General features: G+C 47.9%; 1 protein-coding gene across 1 annotated transcript in view; it reads left to right on the top strand.

Moving 5' to 3' along the window:
* ASPM (abnormal spindle microtubule assembly) overlaps window positions 1-4,486 on the top strand; it is a 220,455-nt gene extending 215,969 nt beyond the window's left edge. Inside the window, 3 exon segments of the mRNA XM_030206746.1 lie at window positions 3,887-4,059; window positions 4,143-4,176; window positions 4,179-4,486. Coding sequence (XP_030062606.1) covers window positions 3,887-4,059; window positions 4,143-4,176; window positions 4,179-4,247 — 276 coding nt within the window. The 3' untranslated portion in view covers window positions 4,248-4,486.
* The last annotated feature ends 16,427 nt before the right edge of the window (window positions 4,487-20,913 follow it).

Below are 20,913 nucleotides of genomic sequence, written 5' to 3'. Positions count from 1 at the left end.
CCCCCCCCCCATATTTTTTCCTTTTTTTTTTTTTTTTCCTACTGTCCTGTCACATATTGTAGGTTTTTTTTCCCTTATTCATTTTATATTTTTAGATTTGTAAGCTGCTCTGATCCGCACCCTGAAAAGCAGTATATCAAATGTGGAATAAACAAACACACCTGTGTTTGCGGTCTCTGGGGTATTGGTACCTTGGGTTCTTGTGAACTTTATCAGTCATTCCTTTTTCTTTCCTACTTGGTATTCCCTGGCTTTCAAAAGAAGGGCTATTATTGCATCTTAGGGGTCTGCTAGTTGCCTTATCTGCTGCAGTGTGCTGTCTCATTATTATTTCTTTTCAGATGCTGTACTCCAACAATGGTACTGTGGTTACTGTTCTTGGCAGTTTCCAGGCTTATGGATGTTTCTTCCCTATCCATGGTCTTAATTATAACATTTCAGCCTCTGTCTGAATAGGGCAGTCTTGGCTGTAAGCCAGCTATCAGCTTTTGTGCACAGTCTAGTTGTATTGCCTACCTTTCCTTTCCTTCTTTAAGGATGGTGTTTATAACTGGCAACTTTTCTCCCTAATTATGGGAAGGAACCTCCATTATTACTCAAATTTTGGCATTTTCTCTTGAGTTGAAAAGAATCTCATTTGAAGTCACCATATCCTTATTTCTGTTTTCATTGTCCTTTGGCTGTATCTTACGGATATCTGTTAGGATGAACTACAACAAAATCTCTGTATCTTGACACAATTCTAATTTATTATAATCTTCAGCATTCCACTTCATGCCCTCCAGTAATTTAGTGTTTCCTTTTTCTCATCTTCATGTTCCTTTGGTTCCTGTGTCTTTCTCGATTGGCTTAGTATACTATGGAAATTTTCAAGGAATTCAGCTTTCACATTTTTTTTTTGCTTTCTTTATTTCGATGATCTGGTCCCCACCCTTTTTGGGTACCGCTGTGCTACATCCCATTAGTTCTAGATTGGCTGGTATGGACAAAAAGGAAAGAAAAATTGCCTTACCTGATCATTTTCTTTCCTTTAGTCCACCAGACCAGTCCAGAAACCCACCCTGATTGATTTTTATTTACCCTTTGGGGGTGCATTTCCTATTTCTTTTTTCTTGTAGATTTTATTCCTCTTGTTTTTCAACATTCTTCAGTGTGCATGGTTTTACACACCTCCTGACTCTGTGAAATATCTATATGTCAGAGTATATGCCTATATTGTTACTGTGCATATTACATGTGACATTATTGCCTATTTCATATTGACCAGTACTTTTGTTCATAAGCACCACTGCTTGGCTATTCAAAATACTAAACATTCTATTGCTGCATGATACTTGAGGGGTGAGTCACAAATAACTACTTTCTTTGCATCCGCTGGTTGACAGACACATTCCACTGGTTCTGGACTGGTTTGGCAGGACTAAAGGAAAGAAAATTATCAGGTACAGACATTTTTCCATTTGTTAGTAATTATAGGTATGATATATAGGTGAGTTTTCATCTCTGGTGGCTTGGACAGTTGTAAACAGAGTTTTATATACTTTGAATTTAAAAGAGGAGATGTATTGTAAGAATCGGGCAACCTTCAGAAAATTGGCCAAACTCAAAGGAATATCTTTTTTTATTATTTAAATTTTCCAATATATCACCACATAAAGTGAATATGCAATCGGCATTATTTAACATTAGGAAACAAAAATAAGTATATATCTTTACAGCCCATTTGTCCACAAGTTAAAGAAATTTGATTCCAAGATTAAGGAAATTAAAGAAAAAAGATACAAAAATTAATAATCAATAGATGCTTCCTCTGGTTCATACCCTAGCCTGCTAATTAGGGAAGGTTTACTATATTCACATCAACTCTTGCATCAATAACTCTTTCAACTGTTTTGGATCTACAAACTGAAAATGTTTAACCTCAAGCACCACATTACAAAAAACAAAGAAATCGCAAAACAAAATTTGCTCCCAATGCCACCACCCTGGGGCGAGTTCCAAAAAGCCCTTCGTCTCATCTGTGTAGGCCGTGAGAGATCTGGAAAGATACGGACCTTTGAGCCCAAAAACAGATTTCTAAGTGTCTCAACGAAAGCCGTAGTACGGGCATTCTCCTATCAAGGCTCCAACGCGAAAGTGGCAAGCAGAGTTAACCTCTGAGTAAACTATTTCTAATGAGCTTTCTAGGAATGAGGTAAGATTCATTCCCTCCCCTATTACGGGGGGATTTCCCACCACCACTCCAGTACTCCCGATGTAATAAGCCGTGTAGTGCGCGGGAGGTGAGTCCTTATCCATTCCCAGGATGTCCACAAATATTTTTAAACCATCTCCAAAGGAGCAATTAATGGCGATTTGGGAAAATTAAGAAACCTAAGGTTAAGCCTTTTAGTCTGATTTTCAAGGTATTCAAGTCGTTTATTTAGGAATTATTGTCTTTAACCAAAGCTGTTTCTATAGATCCATTTCTTGATTTTGATATCCACACGTTCCAATTTCTGGGTTTGCTGTGCAGTCACTTGTGCTTGAAGCAGGGCAGCCTCAGAAAGAACTTCAATATCAGAGAATTCTGCTTTAAAGTAGTTTGCATAGAGGTTTGGATATTGTAAACCATATCCCCATAGTGACTCCAGCGTCACAATTGCTGGTCTAATCACTCCACTAGCCACAGGAGGAGATTGAGGTAGACTATCAGCCCGAGCTAACTTGGAAACAATAGCTTGAGGCAATACCTTTGAAGCCTGTTGTAGTAATGTTTCCCGAAGTTGAGAATCTATCTCCGTTGCTGCAGTCACACCCTCAGACAGGACCAGCTGAGCCACTTCGGCGTCTGTCTCTGTTTGAACAGCCAGCAACTCTCTTCCAGGCTGGGGAGGTGCAATTCGCTCCACAGGCTCAAGGAAGCCCCGTTTCCACTCTCAATCGACTCCGAAGGGCCAAGAGCTGCAGTGGGGGTCGAAGTTCCCTGAGGATCCGGTTGCTGCCTGGGAAATTGCAGGGTTGTTTGTTTCATCGTCGAGGAGGTCACAGGAACCGAGGGAAATTCCTTTACCTTCCCCCTCCGCTTCCCCATGGTTAACAAGGCTACAGAGGCACCGAGAGAAACTCACAAACACAGCAGCCTCCCGGAGCAAACATAGGTGCGTCTATTCACAGCGCCATCTTGGAATCAGCTCCATGATCGACGAGAGCAGACGACCCCTTGTCTTCCACCGGCACCGAGCGTCTCAAGGAATATCTTATTTATTTAAAACTATGTATCTCTTAAAATCTAGGTGGTTTCCATAAAAGCACACATAATAGCACAAACAATAAAGAAAAATACACTATACAAACTAAACTGTTCTTCGTCCTGAATCATAAAACTTAGCTGTCCAGCAAATAGTATAATGTCAAGCCTACTCAGCTAAATACGCTGTGTTTTTTAAAAGCTTTTTCAAATTGTAAAATGCTGGTACACAAACACAGCTGACCCTGCAAGGCATTCCATAAGAACACCCCTGCCACAGACAAGGCAGATCTAGTCTTAGCATAACGTATTTTCACGCAACATCTACAGAGCAGGCGCATAGCAAGTCTCAGATCTTAATGACCTTCCTCGATAATATACATTCAAAACCTGTTTGAAATAAAATGGTGCACTAGAATAAAGAGTCTGGTGTATAAGTACCAAAGACCTTAAACTGAATCTGTTGAATTATTGGTGACTAATGTAGTTGTTTAAGAATCGGAGTCATATGGACAAACCTTGACATACAATTAACTTTGCAGCTGCATTTTTGACAACCATCTTGATTTGTAATATGAAATTTACTTATGAAGAAGTCTTTCAGAAAAATATTGTCAAAAAACTTTGGACTTCTACATTTTTCTTTTCTAATTTTAGGAAATCCGCAGTATACCAAAAGCTGTTGATCGTATTCGTAATATATACCAACTTACAGCTCGAAAACATAACATGAATACAAAAACAATATGTTCTGCTCAAATTATGAATGACTTTGTAATTGGTGGTGTCCTGAGGCAGGCAGCTCCTATACGGACAAAAGTAGCTTCAAGGTAGGCATTAAGTACAACAGTTTTGTTTTTGTTTGACCTGCCTTTTTTTTTTTTTTAATTTGTGTGTTTTTACCTTCCCACAGAATTAAACCTGACTGGATTTTGAAGGAGGAACAACATTGAAAGAAATAGTGGATCCCCTAAATGCTATTCAGATGGTGATGGATGCTCTTAGTATAACTTACTAAGTATAAATAATGTTTGAAAAATAGCATGTACAGGACTTAATTTAGGTTATTTGCATAGTACATGGTTTGAAATCACGAGTACTAAAGTCATCTTATTAAAAGGCATATTATATTGCTTTAACTACAGTTGCCTTGCATACTTGCAAGCAGATTTCTCTATATTATCTGAATAGAGGGCCTCTACTAATTTTGAGGAATGAATCAACATTTCTTTATGTATAGTTTATATTTTTTTGGGTGGAGTTGTGGTTTTTTACCAATAATGCTCTTGTGTTTTTTTAAAACAAAGAAAAGGAAAATTTATACTTCTGGTTGTCAGAGGTTTTTGTTTTTTTTTTTGTCTAAACAAGTATTGTATACTTAAAATTTACATGTATATAATTGTTTAACTTTCCTACCAAAGAACTTAAAAAACAATTCCATATCATCATGCTGATCAATCCATAGACTGGTGGGTTGTGTCCATATACAGCAGGTGGAGATAGAGAGCAACTTTTGCCTCCCTATATGTGGTCATTTGCTGCCGGAAACTCCCCCAGTATGTTCTCTATCTCAGCAGGTGGTGGTCACACACCAGCAGCAGCTCGGCTAGGCCCTCCAAGCCTAATTTTTAGGTTTTTGTTGAGTGCCTGGGGTTGAGGGCTCTTCTTGAGCAAGTTGCAAACCTGGTGGCGACAGGTCCCTCCTTTTCTCCCCCCTCCCGCTGGCTCCGTTGGAAAAAAAAAAAAAAATTTTGAAGTCCTTAAAGGCGTTTATTTCGACGTTTATTTAAACGTTTATTGCAGCTACTCACTGGGACACCAGGTCGTTACAGCTCGGAGCGGAAAGCAGGTAATTTTTACCTTTTATAGCGGGCAGGGGTTCCCGATGATCTCCACGTGGCCTATGGCGTCGGAGGGCGAGGGCGCAAAGAGTCGCTCCCCGGATCGCTTGGGCGCTTCTAAGAGGGGATGCGGGGGTCTTAAGTCTGATTCGCCCTTGTTGGGTGACAGTTTCGTGACCGCGATGAGTCGTCCCGGTCCTTCCTCCGGTGGGTGGGGCAGGTTTTTTCCCCGCCATAACGCCCATCCCCCCGCTGCTCGCACTCCGCCATCTTGGCCGGCACACGCAGGCTCGGACGGCTTCTTCTTGGGCCGCCCTCTGAGGTAGGAGACATTAATGCCATGAACGCCCTTACTTGGGCGACGGCACAAAAGCGGCTAAAGTTAAGCGCCGTCTCCTTCCCGCGCGGCTCCTTCGCGGAGTGTGCGCGCCGGACGCCATCTTGGATGCGCAGCATGTCTCTCCCCCGCTCTTGCGAGCGCCGGTTGAGGGTGCGTCTAGGGCTGTAGCCCAGAGCTGCGGAAGTGCACAGTCTGGGGGTTTCTCCCCCGAGTTTGTTTTTGCTGCTGCATCGGCCCTTCCTTATGCAAAACGCTGCCCCTGTTCCTGTCTGGTAAAGAGGTTGAGGCCCCCGGGAGGTAAACGCCCTCGGGTCTGATTCCCAGGCCTTGGAGGACTTTGTCTCCTCCGATGTAGATGAGGGCAGCGTATCTGAGTTCTCCCAACGGTCCTTTGCGGATTCCTTGGAGGAGAGGATCCCCGCTCGGATGGAGCGGATGACCCCTCTGCAGCGCGGCTCTTTAGCTCAGAGGATTTGCCCAACCTGTTAGTGCAGGCCATGGGCATTTTGAAGATTTCCTCTCCGGAGGACGTCTCTCCCTCAGCCCCTGTTGGCTCTGCCATTATGCTGGGGACGAAGCACCCGCCTAGAACCTTCCACGTGCATGATGCCATGCACACCTTAATTTCGGCTCAATGGGATGTCCCGGAAGCGAGCCTTAAAGTGGCTAGGGCTATGTCCCGCCTCTATCCTTTGCCTGAAAGTGAACGTGTGGCCTATCTGTGGCCTACCGTGGATTCTTTAATCACTGCGGTGACTAAGAAAACGGCGTTGCCGGTGGAAGGTGGCACGGCCCTAAAGGACGCCCAAGACAGAAGATTGGAGGCGGCCTTAAGGTCGTCCTTTGAGGCGGCTGCTTTAAGTTTGCAGGCCTCAGTTTGCGGCTCCTATGTGGCCAGGGCGTGCCTGACTATGGTGCTGCGGGCTTCCCCCTCGGATCATTCCTTGAGGGCTGATGGCCGGCCCTGGAATCGGGCTTAGCCATTTGGCAGACTTGCTGTATGATGTCTTGAGGGCCTCAGCCTAAGGCATGGCTCAGACAATCTCCTGCGCCGGCGGTGGCTTTGGCTGAAGCACTGGTCTGCTGACCACGCCTCTAAACCCCGCTGGCTAGATTGCCTTTTAAAGGCAAGCTGATCTTTGGGGTCGAGCTGGACAAAATCGTGACCGATCTCGGCACGTCTAAGGGCAAAGAAGTTACCGAGGTCAGGGCTCGGGCTAGTACTCGCCCCGGTGCCTCCAGAGGACGGTTTCAGGAAGCCCGTCGGTACCGCCCGGGCAGGTCGGGCTCCTCTGCCCCCTCTTCCTTCAAGAGGAACTTCTCCCCCAAGCAGCATTCCTTTCGCAGAGACCGCCGTCCCGGAGGTGCTCCCTCCGGTCCTCCCCCAGGGTCTCGTACCCAATGACGGGGCCTTGGTCCACGCCCCAGTGCAGATTGGAGGATGGCTGTCCTCGTTTCTGGGCGAGTGGACCACAATAACTTCAGACGCTTGGGTGCTGGAAGTCATCAGAGACGGCTACAAGCTAGAGTTCTGCCGATCCTTAAGAGACGGGTTTGTACTCTCTCCCTGCAAGTCTCCGGTCAAAGCTGTGGCAGTGCAGCAGACTTTGGACAATCTGATCCGCCTGGGTGCGGTTGTTCCGGTGCCAGAAAATCAGCTTGGCAAGGGGCGTTACTCCATTTACTTTGTGGTACCAAAGAAAGGAGGTTCTGTACGGCCTATCCTCGACCTCAAAGGGGTCAATCGGGCCTTGAAAGTTCGGCACTTTCGCATGGAGACTCTCCGCTCTGTTATAGCGGCAGTGAAGGCAGGGGAGTACCTGGCATCCTTGGACATCAAGGAAGCGTACTTGCATATTCCCATCTGGCCTCCTCATCAACGCTTTCTGCGTTTTTGCAGTCCTGGGCCGACACTTCCAGTTCAGAGCCCTCCCGTTCGGGTTGGCTACTGCTCCGCGGACCTTCTCCAAAGTAATGGTGGTCATCGCGGCCTTCCTGAGGAAGGAAGGAGTACAAGTCCATCCTTATCTGGACGACTGGTTGATCCGAGCCCCCTCTTATGCAGAGTGCGGCAAAGCTGTGAACCGGGTGGTTGCTCTTTTGAGCTCCCTGGGGTGGATCATCAACTGGGAGAAAAGCCAGCTGCGCCCGACTCAGTCCCTGGAGTATCTGGGAGTTCGATTCGACACCCAAGTGGGCAGAGTGTTCCTGCCAGACAATCGGATTGTCAAGCTTCAGGCTCAGGTGGACCAGTTCCTACTAGCCTCTCCTCTTCGGGCTTGGGACTATGTGCAGCTGTTGGGCTCTATGACGGCCACGATGGAAGTAGTGCCCTGGGCCAGGGCTCATATGAGACCACTACAACACTCTCTGCTGCAGCGCTGGACTCCGGTGTCGGAGGATTATGCTGTGCGCCTTCCCTTGGACCCAGCAGTGCGCAAGGCGCTGAGCTGGTGGACGCAGACAGACAAGTTGTCTGCAGGAATGCCTCTGGTGACCCCGGAGTGGATTGTCGTCACGACGGACGCCTCTTTGTCGGGCTGGGGAGCCCACTGCTTGGGAAGGACAGCGCAGGGGCTCTGGTCTCCTGCAGAGGCAGAGTGGTCTATCAACCTCCTGGAACTCAGAGCCATTCGGTTGGCGCTTTTGGAGTTCATCCCGGTACTGGCGTTGAAGCCAGTACGGGTCCTGTCGGACAATGCCACGGCTGTGGCCTATGTCAACCGCCAGGGAGGTACCAAGAGCGCCCCTCTAGCCAAGGAGGCCATGAATCTATGCCAGTGGGCGGAAGCGAACCTGGAACAGCTGTCAGCGGCCCACATTGCCGGAGTCATGAATGTCAAGGCGGACTTTCTCAGTCACCATACCTTGGAGCCCGGAGAGTGGCAGCTATCTGCTCAGGCGTTCTTGGACATCACGAAGCGCTGGGGCCAGCCGAGCCTAGATTGGATGGCGTCATCGGCCAATTGCCAAGTGCCGCGCTTTTTCAGCAGAGGACGGGACCCTCGATCCCTGGGAGTAGATGCTCTTCTCCAACAGTGGCCGACACAAGAGCTTCTCTATGTGTTCCCGCCCTGGCCCATGTTGGGCAGGGTGCTAGACCGGGTGGCAAAGCATCCAGGCCGGATAATCCTGGTGGGTCCGGATTGGCCCAGACGTCCCTGGTATGCGGACTTGATCAGGCTCTCAGTCGACGATCCTCTGCGGCTGCCAGTGGAGCAGGGCCTGTTTCAGGGTACCGTGGTGATGGAGGATCCCTCCCCCTTTGGTCTTACGGCCTGGCTATTGAGCGGCAGCGTCTGAGAAAGAAGGGCTTCTCAGACAAGGTCATCGCCACTATGCTGAGAGCGAGGAAGCGCTCTACTTCTACGGCTTACGCCAGGGTTTGGCGTACCTTTGCAGCGTGGTGTGAAGCGGGCGCACTTTCTCCCTTCACTGCTCCAATTTCTTCAGTGTTGGCGTTCCTGCAAGAAGGTCTGGAGAAAGGCCTGTCGCTCAGTTCCCTTAAAGTCCAGGTAGCGGCTCTGGCTTGCTTCAGGGGCCGCCTGAAGGGTGCTTCCCTGGCTTCGCAGCCAGATGTGGTGCGCTTTCTCAAGGGAGTTAATCATCTGCGCCCTCCTCTGCACTCGGTGGTGCCTGCGTGGAATCTCAACCTGGTACTAAGAGCCTTGCAGAAGCCGCCTTTTGAACCCTTGTCGAGGGCATCTCTGAAAGACCTGACGTTGAAAGCAGTCTTTATGGTGGCTATCACTTCAGCCAGAAGAGTTTCCGAGCTCCAGGCACTCTCATGTCGAGAGCCTTTTCTGCAGTTCACTGAGGCAGGAGTGACTATTCGCACAGTGCCTTCCTTCCTGCCCAAGATTGTTTCTCGCTTCCATGTGAATCAGCAGCTCTGTCTCCCTTCCTTTCGTAGGGAGGACTACCCAGAAGAATTCTCTGCTCTCAAATATCTGGATGTGAGACGAGTCATCATCAGATACTTGGAAGTGACCAATGATTTCTGGAAATCGGATCATCTGTTTGTCCTGTTTGCAGGTCCTCGTAAGGGTCTGCAGGCTGCTAAGCCTACAGTGGCAAGATGGGTCAAGGAAGCCATTGCAGCGGCTTATGTGGCCGCGGGGAAGGTGCCGCCTATCCAGCTGAAGGCTCACTCCACTAGAGCTCAGGCGGCCTCGATGGCAGAGGCCGGGTCCGTCTCCTTGGCAGAGATATGCAAGGCGGCAACTTGGGCATCGGCCCATACATTCTCCAAGCATTACCGCTTGACTGTGGCTGCTCGGGCGGAGGCCCGGTTCTGGAGCTTCAGTGTTGAGGTCAGGGATTTCAATGTCCCGCCCTGGGTGAGTATTGCTTAGGTAATCCCACCCAGTCTATGGACTGATCAGCATGATGATATGGAAGGTAAAATTATGTATCATACCTGATAATTTTCTTTCCATTAATCAAGCTGATCAATCCATAGCCCCCTCCCAGATATCGGTACTGTTTATATCTGGTTGAATTTTAGGTTCAAGTTTAGTCTTCAGTTACTTAGGAGGACTTCGTGTTCAAGTTTTTTCACTTGGATTCTTCAAGAGTGAGTACGAGTTTGTGTTACAGTGAGCTGCTGCATTCCTCTCCCCTACGCTTTTACGGGGATGGATTGAGACTTAAATTCTGCCGGCACTCCCTCCCACTTCGTGCGGCGTAGGGCAGCTTTGTACCCCTCCCGCTTCGGCGGTGTTAGGGTCAGTCAGCTCCCTCCCGCGGTTGCGGTTTGCAGGATAAGCTAGATCCCCCCCCGCATCGGCGGGTTGGTGTCCCCTCCCCCGATCCGCGGGGATGAGATGGACGGATCCCTCCCCCACTTGTGTGGGGATGAGCTGGGTTAATTCCCCTTCCCCCGTTTCGGCGGGGTGGTGAGCTGGGCAGAGTTGTCCCTTTGTGGGTGTAATTCTCTAAGTGCTGAAGTCCTGCGGATGGAGCTTTGATATCGACTACTGAGGAGTTTCCGGCAGCACATGACCACATATAGGGAGGCAAAAGTTTGCTCTCTATCTCCACCTGCTGGTAGATGGACACAACCCACCAGTCTATGGATTGATCAGCTATGATTAATGGAAAGAAAATTATCAGGTATGATACATAATTTTACCTTGACTCCTTAATCTCAAGATTTTCACCTAAAACTATAGGGGCCCTTTGGCTAAGCCACGCTAAAAAGTGGCTGGCACTGTTGTTTCCCGTGTGCTGTGACCACTTTTAGCACAGCTGTAAAATGGCCGCAGTTTATTCCATTAATGGCCACTTGCTAATTTCCCAATTAGTATGTGAGCCCTTACCACCAGCTATTTTGTAGGCACTGAGGGCTTCCACTCTAATTGAATAGTGTGCAGCAGTTTGCTTGTGCTACCTGATTAGTGCAGGGCTGCCTACTCTGCCTCCATAACGCCCCCTTGCTAAAATAAATTTGATATTTTTTAGCATGGGATTGGCGCACAGTCATCTAAGAACTACTGCGGGATGCCTGTGTGCCTCCTGCGGTAGTGCCTTTTCAGTGCACAGTAAGCACGCATCAGGGTCCCATAGTATTTAGTTCTGAGTGCACCAGACTGTTAAAATTATAAAGGTGTGAGTATTCCCTCTCGAACATAGTGGTGCTGCTTTGTGGATGTATGTATGTATCAATATCAAAGTGGTGTACAATAGAATACATATATCTGAAATACAATAAAACAACTTAAACTAAATAAAACAACCTATTAATTAGTGGTAAGACACAGAAGGAGGGGAAAATGTGTTGCATAATAATATTAATCCAGAACACACAAGGAAAAAGCAGGCTACCAAATATAACAATATCGCTGTCATTTGCGTCAATCCAAAAGGTTAAAAGAAAAATAGTTCCAAAGTGATGGAAGCAAATGGTTGAAAGCTGTGTGATAGGAAATATCAAGCCACATTCTGGAGCTACTAAATAATTTGCTTGTGATAAGTGCAAAACAGCGAGAGAGACAATATGGATTCAAGAGTATATACAAATAACAAGGGGACCTAGTGTAACAGGCTTGGTGTGCCATAATCAAAGTTTTAAATCAAATTCTAACATAAACGCATAACCATTGTTCTGTAACAAAGGGATTACATGATCATGAGATTTATCATAATGCAACTTTCAAGCCATACTTTGAATCAACTAGAGCCTTTTTATCTGGAGAGAATTACAATAATCATTTCGACTGAGCATTAATGAACAAAGCAATATTTTAGTTGCCTTCAAATATAAAAATGTTTTCAAAGGCCTAATTTTCCTCAAATAAAAATAATGAGGTTTTGACCAATTTTGAAATATACACAGAGTTCTAATTAGAGGACAAGAATTGAGACTACAGGGTGGTAGGCCTAGGAATAACACCAGGAAGTACTTTTCCCAGAGAAGGGTGGTGGATGCCCAGAATGCCTTCCTGAGGGAGGTGGTGGAGACAAAATGATAACACGAATTCAAAAATGTGTGGGATAAACACACAGCATTCTTATATGGAAAGAGGATGGACTTTCTTATATGGAAAGAGGATCGACTCCTCCCTCTCCTTCTCTGCGCATATCCAGCAAACCGCCAAGACCTGTCGCTTCTTTCTCTATAACATCAGCAAAATTCGCCCATTCCTCTCTGAGCACACCACCTGTACTCTCATCCACTCTCTCATTACCTCTCGCCTTGACTACTGCAACCTACTCCTCACTGGCCTCCCACTTAACCATCTATCCCCCCTTCAATCCGTTCAGAACTCTGCTGCACGTCTTATCTTCCGTCTAGACCGATATGCTCATATCACTCCTCTCCTCAAGTCACTTCACTGGCTTCCGATCAGGTACCGCATACAATTCAAGCTTCTCTTATTAACCTACAAATGCACTCAATCTGCAGCCCCTCATTACCTCTCTACCCTCATCTCCCCTTACACTCCAACCCGTAACCTCCGGTCACAGGACAAATCCCTTCTCTCAGTACCCTTCTCCACCACCGTCAACTCCAGGCTCCGCCCTTTCTGCCTCGCCTCACCCTATGCGTGGAATAAACTCCATGAGCCCATACGCCAAGCCCCCTCCCTGCCCATCTTCAAATCCTTGCTCAAAGCCCACCTCTTCAATGTCGCTTTCGGCACCTAACCATTATTCATCTATTCAGGAAATCTAGACTGCCCCAATTTGATTGACTGCACTTTCTTGTCCTTTAGATTTAAGCTTCTTCGAGCAGGGACTGTCCTCTGTATTAAATTGTACAGCGCTGCGTAACCCTGGTAGCGCTTTATAAATGTTAAGTAGTAGTAGTAGTAATTAAAAAAAAAAAAAACTTACTAGTGTTTAGATAGCAACTCCAGTAGTTCAGAAGTAAGGCCAGTGCTGGGCAGAGTTTTTCAGTCTGTGTCCCAAATATGGTAAACTAGGGCAGACCTCAGTGATCTGTGTCCTGATCATGGAAAGAGATTTGTAGGGGCTGTAGTGGACTTTGACGGCAGCTCAAGCAGTTGGGAAATAAGGTTAGTGTTAGGCTTCTACAGTCTGTGACCTGAGAATAGGAAAGACATATCAAGAACAAGTATGTTTATTTTATATCGCATTCATATCATATGTTTGTTTATTATGAACTTTGTTATATGGCCTATTCTGAGAAGCATATTGAGGTGGTTTACAAATAGAAAAAAAAGAAAACATCTCTCATACAAGAAACAGATAACACCATGCACATGCAGGCAGACATGACATGACTGGTCCATCTGACCAACTAATCACCACCAAAGGCCAAATTGAGGGAGTTGTAAGGGCCTTTTAAACATTGGGAGTAATTTGCTCTACACGAATATACAATGGCAGGTCATTTCATAATTTTGGGGGGCCAGATAATAGAAAGCTGAGTGTATTGTGTTTTCGTACTATGCAAGCTTTGGACCTGGCAGGACCAAATGATGGGTAACTAAGGACTGTAAGGCTCATATGATATAGTTAGTGTAAAAAGGTATGAGAGATGGCCAATATAGTATGCTCTTTGAGTCAGGCAAAGTATTTTATAAAGCACGCAATAGTGGATAGGCAACCAATATAATTTGACACATAAGTAGTTATCAAATTTTTTAGCACGGCACCATAGTCTTTGTGTTTTAGGAGTCTGTAGGTATTTTTCTTGATAAAGGGAGTATCAGCATAAGCAGCATTACAGGATTCAAGATGATATTAAAAATGCCTGAATCGGGGTATAAAAAGTAGAAAAATCTAATACACACTGAAGAGATCGAAGTTTGCACAAAGTAGATAAACCTAATCTAACTAATGAGGAAATTTGTGCCTGAAAGTTGAGATTAAAATCCAAAATAATACCTAAATAATGAAAGAAGGATGCTGGATTGATAGGAAGATTGAACAAGACTGGGACTAAGAATGGTTACAGCAGTGAACCTGTTACCCAGCCGGCACCATTTTATTTGGATTCAAGGCCAGCCAATGATTGGTCAGCCATTGGGAGAGCGGTTTCAGACAGAGTTGAATTGGATCAAGAACCAAAAGAATATCATCTGCATAGAAGACAGATTTAATATTATATGATTTAATAAGTGGAGCCAGTAGACTAAGAAAAATATTGAAGAGTAAAGGAGAGAGGATTGAGCCTTGTGGAACACTGCACATCAAAGGGTGAGATCTAGAGACTGGAGAGAAATGTCAGTGATAGGAACGGGTCATGCAAGAAGGAAGTAAACCAATGAATCACAGTATCTGAGAGGTCAACCTGAGATAACTGAGCCAGAAGAACCGGATAACTGACCAAATCAAATGCAGCCAAAAGATCGAGTAAGACAGTCAAACGAATGTTGACTTTGTCTAAAATTTGGTGGTATTCACTAAGAAGGGCTGCGATTACTGTCTCCTTGCTATGGAAGGGGACAAAAATCAGCCTTTCCGGGATGAAGTATAGATTAACCTTAAACATGTGCAGAAAGCTGTTCAAATGCAACTTTTTCTAGTAGTTTAGAAATGAAAGAAAGATTTGAAGTAGGCCAATAATTAGAAGGAATGTTAGCATCCAAAGAGGTTTGATAATGGCCGCCTTCCATGAATCTGTTAACTGGCCTATGCAGAGGATTTCAACCAGGATATGGGAACAGCATCCAGTGTACAAGTTGTGGGCCTCATAGAGGACAGTGTTTTTGATAGGGCTGAACAAGTTGTTAATGTAAAGGATGACCAGCGAGCGGTAATGGCACTGTCGCCAGAATCTGAGGTAGAGCAAGTAGATGAAGGATCACTCTCCAGCTTCGCAGGAATGATCTCTGAGGATGTAACTAAAGAATTTTGCAAGCATCTGATTTTATTAATAAAACAACCCGCTGGGGAATCTGGTGCTGGAAGGTTTTGGTGGTAGATAAAGAGATGGTGCTGCTGTGACAGCTGATGCTACATTTTTTGACCACAAAGTCAGACTTAGCCTGTTTCAAATGGTTGGTCCCGGAAGTTCAGTCCTACATAAGAGTGAGCTTTAGGGGTCTGCTTCTTACACCATTGTTGCTCAGCGCGTTGAATCCAACATTTGAGTACTACGTCATAACAAACCAGAGATCTTTATTCCTAGAAGTACATGAAACACAAATGCTCTGGTGCAGTTTGATCAAAACCTTCACATAATGAGTCTTCCCAACATTACTAACCACAGAATAATTCATTTGAACATAACCGTTATCACAGGTGTGTTAAAAAGTGAATCCTGCAGAGACTGATGTGCTGGATTTTGTCATACATCAGTAGGTCTCTGTAGGATTCACGTTCTGAATTTTGGCATTGTACACTTTTTCATATATTTTTCATATATTTTAAATTTACACATTTTTTTATATGTGATTGTGCAATTCGTGAGATATGTGCTGGCACTAAACTTAAAAATAAATCAGTTGATCCAAGTTTCTTGCCTGTTGTGTCCCCCTTCTTCTTTTAAGTCAGCCTTGTAGCTAGGGATTCTCTCATCAGTAAGAATATGATCATGTTGCTTGCCCTCCGAGAGAGCAGTGTTACTCACCTGTAAGCACGGTGTTCTACAAGGATAGCAGATGAGTATTCTTACCACCCTGCCCACCTCCCTTGGAATGAATTTCTATTAGCTATTCTATTAGACTTAGCTGGTCCTTCTCAGTGGTGGGTGGGGATGCTCCCAAACACTTCTAGAAACAGTGCTGCACCAGGACTCCATTGGATGTTGTTATCTATCAGTAAGAATGTTCATCCTTCTATCATCGGTGAATACCTACTACAGTTGAGTAACTTCACTTTTTCCATTTTTAAAAATGTTTTAACATTTAGAATAACATGGCTACTACATTATGTTAAATTAACAAATAAAATATTATTTTTCCACACATGTTTTTGTGCAGCTGAATTTTTCTAGTTGTGTTGGTCCCTGTCTGTTTTCTGCTTTCCTGTGTCTTAACTCTTGCCATGGTTTCCTTTCCCTTCTCCTCATATCTTCACTTCGTGCACTACACCTATCTCCAGTATTGCTGGGGGGGGGGGGGGGGGTTCAGCTTTCTTCTCTCTTTTTTTTTTTTTTTTTTTTTTTTTTTGCTTCACTATACAGATTCAGTAATTCTTACTATCAAGTCATCAATTACTGTTTACTTCCGTTTTTTTTCCCTCACCTGGCTCTCCCTATCCACTTTCTCTTATTTTTCCCATTCTTTCACTAACTCTATCTTCTCCTCTAGCCCTCCTTTCATCCAGCATATCTCCTTTTTTTTTCTCCCCCCTTTACAGTGTCTCGTCTCTTAATCTTCCATATCATCATGCTGATCAATCCATAGACTGGTGGGTTGGTGTCCATCTACCAGCAGGTGGAGATAGAGAGCAATCCTTTTGCCTCCCTATATGTGGTCATGTGCTGCGGAAACTCCTCAGTATGTTCTCTATCTCAGCAGGTGGTGGTCACACACAGCAGCAGCTCTGGCTAGGTCTCCAAGCCTAATTTTTAGGTTTTGTTGAGTACCTGGGGTTGAGGGCTCTTCTTGAGCAAGTGCAAACCTGATGGTGCCAGGTCCCTCCTTTTCTCCCCCCTCCGCTGGCTCCGTTTAAAAAAAAAAAAAATTTTGGACGTCCTTAAGGGCATTTATTTCAACGTTATTGCAGCTACTCACTGGGACACCAGTTCGTTACAGCTCGGAGCGAGAAGCAGGTAATTTTTACCTTTTTATAGCGGGCAGGGGGTTCCCCGATCGATCTCCACGTGGCCTATGGCGTCGGAGGGCGAGGGCCGCGAAGAATCGCTCCCCGGACGCGTGTGCACTTCTAGTGGGGATGCGGGGTCTTAAAGTCTGATTCGCCCTTGTTGGGTGTCAGTTTGGAGGCCGGTCAGTGTCCGGTTCTTCCCTCCGGTGTGGCCGGTTTTTCCCGCCATAAACGCCCAATCCCCGCTGCTCGCCTCCGCCATCTTGGCCGGCCACTCTGCTCGGACGGCTTCTTCTTGGGCCGCCCTTGAGCTGGGAGACGTTAATGCCATAGCCGCCCTTGATTTGGGCGACGGCAAAAAAGCGGCTAAAGTTAAGCGCCGTTCTTCCCGCGCGGCTCCTTCGCGGAGTGTCGCGCCTGGACGCCATCTTGGATGCGCAGCATGTTTCTCCCCCCGCTCTTGCAGAGCGCCGGTTGAGGGTGCGTCTAGGGCTGTGGCACCAGGCTGCTGAAGTGCACAGTCTGGGGGGTTTCTCCCCCGAGTTTATTTTGCTGCTGCATCAGGCCTTCCTTATGCAAACTGCTGCCCCTGCTCCCTTGGCCGATAAAGGGGTTGAGGCCCCCGGATGTAAACGCCCTCGGGTGGATTCCAGGCCTAGAGGACTCTGTCTCCTCTGATGTAGATGAGGGCAGCGTATTTGAGTTCTCCCAACGGTCCTTTGGGGATTCCTTGGAGGAGACGGATTCCCGCTCGGATGGAGCGGATGACCCCTCTGCAGCGCGGATCTTTCGCTCAGAGGATTTGCCCAACCTGTTAGTGCAGGCCATGAGCATTTTGAAGATTCCTCTCAGAGGACGTCTCTCCCTCAGCCCCTGTTGGCTCCGCCATTATGCTGGGGACGAAGCGCCCGTCTAGAACCTTCCACGTGCATGATGCCATGCGCACTTTAATTTCGGCTCAATGGGATGTCCCGGAAGCGAGCCTCAAAGTGGCTAGGGCTATGTCCCGCCTCTATCCTTTGCCTGAAAGTGAACGGGAGGCCTTTCTTTGGCCTACCGTGGATTCTTTAATCACTGCGGTGACTAAGAAAACGGCGTTGCCAGTGGAAGGTGGCACGGCCCTAAAGGACGCCCAAGACAGAAGATTGGAGGCGGCCGTAAGGTTGTCCTTCGAGGCGGCTGCCTTAAGTTTGCAGGCCTCAGTTTGCAGCTCCTACGTGGCCAGGGCGTGCCTGACGATGTGTGCAGGGGCTTCCCCCTCGGATCCTTCCTTGAGGCTGATTGGCCGGCCCTGGAATCGGGCTTGGCTTATTTGGCAGACTTACTGTATAATGTCTTGAGAGCCTCGGCTAAAGGTATGGCTCAGACAGTCTCTGCGCGGTGGTGGCTTTGGCTGAAGCATTGGTCTGCTGACCACGCCTCTAAGTCCCGCCTGGCTAAGTTGCCTTTTAAAGGCAAGCTGCTCTTTGGGGTCGAGCTGGACAAAATTGTGACCGATCTCGGCACGTCTAAGGGCAAGAGGTTACCAGAGGTCAGGGCTCGGGCCAGTGCTCGCCCCGGTAACTCCAGAGGACGGTTTCAGGAAAGCCCGTCGGTACCGCCGGGCAGTCGGGCCTCCTCTGCCCCCTCTTCCTCAAGAGGAACTTCTCCCCCAAGCAGCATTCCTTTCGCAGAGACCGCCGGTCCTCCCCCAGGGTCTCGTACCCAATGACGGGGTCCTGGTCCATGGCCCAGTGCAGATGGAGGACGCCTGTCCTCGTTTCTGGGCGAATGGACCAGGGTAACTTCAGACGCTTGGGTGCTGGAAGTCATCAGAGACGGCTACAAGCTAGAGTTCTGCCGACCTTAAGAGATGGGTTTGTACTCTATCCCTGCAAGTCTCCGGTCAAAGCTGTGGCAGTGCAAGCAGACCTTGGACAATCTGATCCGCCTGGGGTGCGGTCGTTCCGGTGCCAGAAAATCAGCTTGGCAAGGGACGTTACTCCATTTACTTTGTGGTACAAAGAAAGGATGGTTCTGTACGGCCCATCCTCGACCCTCAAGGGGTCAATCGGGCCTTGGCACTTTCGCAGGAGACTCTCCGCTCTGTTATAGCGACAGTGAAGGCAGGGGAGTTCCTGGCATCCTTGGACATCAAGGAAGCGTACTTGCCTATTCCCATCTGGCCTCCTCATCAACGCTTCTGCGTTTTGCAGTTCCTGGGCCAACACTTCCAGTTCAGAGCCCTCCCGTTCGGGTTGGCTCCTGCTCCGCGGACCTTCTCCAAAGTAATGGTGGTCATCCGGCCTTCCTGCGAAAGGAAGGAGTACAAGTCCATCCTTATCTGGACGACTGGTTGATCCGAAGCCCCCTCTTATGCAGAGTGCGGCAAAGCTGTGGACCGGGGGTGATATGCTCTTTTGAGCTCCTGGGGTGGATCATCAACTGGGAGAAAAGCCAGCTGCGCCCGACTCAGTCCCTGGAGTATCTGGGAGTTCGATTCGACACCCAAGTGGGCAGAGTGTTCCTGCCGGACAATCGGATGTCAAACTTCAGGCTCAGGTGGGACCAGTTCCTAGTAGCCTTTCCGCTTCGGGCTTGGGACTATGTGCAGCTGTTGGGCTCTATGACGGCCAGATGGAAGTAGTGCCCTGGGCCAGGGCTCATATGAGACCACTACAACACTCTTGCTGCAGCGCTGGACTCCGGTGTCGGAGGATTATGCTGTGCGCCTTCCCTTGGACCCAGCAGTGCGCAAGGCGCTGAGCTGGTGGCTGAAGACAGACAAGTTGTCTGCAGGGATGCCTCTTGTGACCCCGGAGTGGATTGTCGTCACGACGGACACCTCTTTGACGGGCTGGGGAGCCCACTGCTTGGGGAAGGACAGCGCAGGGGCTCTGGTCTCTCTGCAGAGGCAAAGTGGTCTATCAACCTCCTGGAACTCAGAGCCATTCGGTTGGCGCTTTTGGAGTTCCTCCCGGTACTGGCGGTGAGGCTAGTACGGGTCCTGTCGGACAATGCCACGGCTGTGGCCTATGTCAACCGCCAGGGAGGTACCAAGAGCGCCCCTCTAGCCAAGGAGGTCATGAATCTATGCCAGTGGGCGGAAGCGAACCTGGAACAGCTGTCAGCGGCCCACATTGCCGGAGTCATGAATGTCAAGGCGGACTTTCTCAGTCGCCATACCTTGGATCCCGGAGAGTGGCAGTTATCGGCTCAGGCGTTCTTGGACATCACGAAGCGCTGGGGCCAGCCGAGCCTAGATCTGATGGCGTCATCGGCCAATTGCCAAGTGCCGCGCTTTTTCAGCAGAGGACGAGACCCTCGATCTGTGGGAGTAGATGCTCTTCTCCAACAGTGGCCGACACAGGAGCTTCTCTATGTGTTTCCGCCCTGGCCCATGTTGGGCAGGGTACTAGACCGGGTGGCAAAGCATCCGGGCCGGATAATCCTGGTGGGTCCGGACTGGCCCAGACGTCCCTGGTATGCGGACTTGATCAGGCTCTCAGTGGACGACCCTCTGCGGCTGCCAGTGGAGCAGGGCCTGTTGCATCAGGGTCCCGTGGTGATGGAGGATCCCTCCCCCTTTGGTCTTACGGCCTGGCTATTGAGCGGCAGCGTCTGAGGAAGAAGGGCTTCTCAGACAAGGTCATCGCCACTATGCTGAGAGCGAGGAAGCGCTCTACTTCTACTGCTTACGCCAGGGTTTGGCGTACCTTTGCAGCGTGGTGTGAAGCAGGCTCACTTTCTCCCTTCACTGCTCCAATTTCTTCAGTGTTGGCGTTCCTGCAAGAAGGTCTGGAGAAAGGCCTGTCGCTCAGTTCCCTTAAAGTCCAGGTAGCGGCTCTGGCTTGCTTCAGGGGCCGCCTGAAGGGTGCTTCCCTGGCTTCGCAGCCAGATGTGGTACGTTTTCTCAAGGGAGTTAATCACCTGCGCCCTCCTCTGCACTCAGTGGTGCCTGCGTGGAATCTCAACCTGGTGCTAAGAGCCTTGCAGAAACCGCCTTTTGAACCCTTTGTCGAGGGCATCTCTGAAAGACCTGACAGGTTTTTTGGTGGCTATCACTTCAGCCAGAAGAGTTTCCGAGCTCCAGGCACTCTCATGTCGAGAGCCTTTTCTGCAGTTCACTGAGGCAGGAGTGACTATTCGCACAGTGCCTTCCTTCCTGCCCAAGATTGTTTCTCGCTTCCATGTGAATCAGCAGCTCCGTCTCCCTTCCTTTCGTAGGGAGGACTACCCAGAGGAGTACTCTGCTCTCAAATATCTGGATGTGAGACGAGTCATCATCAGATACTTGGAAGTGACCAATGATTTCCGGAAATCGGATCATCTGTTTGTCCTGT

The sequence above is a fragment of the Microcaecilia unicolor genome, chromosome 6 (assembly GCF_901765095.1).
Source record: "Microcaecilia unicolor chromosome 6, aMicUni1.1, whole genome shotgun sequence".
In the NCBI taxonomy this organism is placed as follows: Eukaryota; Metazoa; Chordata; class Amphibia; order Gymnophiona; family Siphonopidae; genus Microcaecilia; species Microcaecilia unicolor.
Note: the sequence above shows the minus strand (reverse complement) of the source record. Positions and strands in the feature narration are given on the sequence as shown.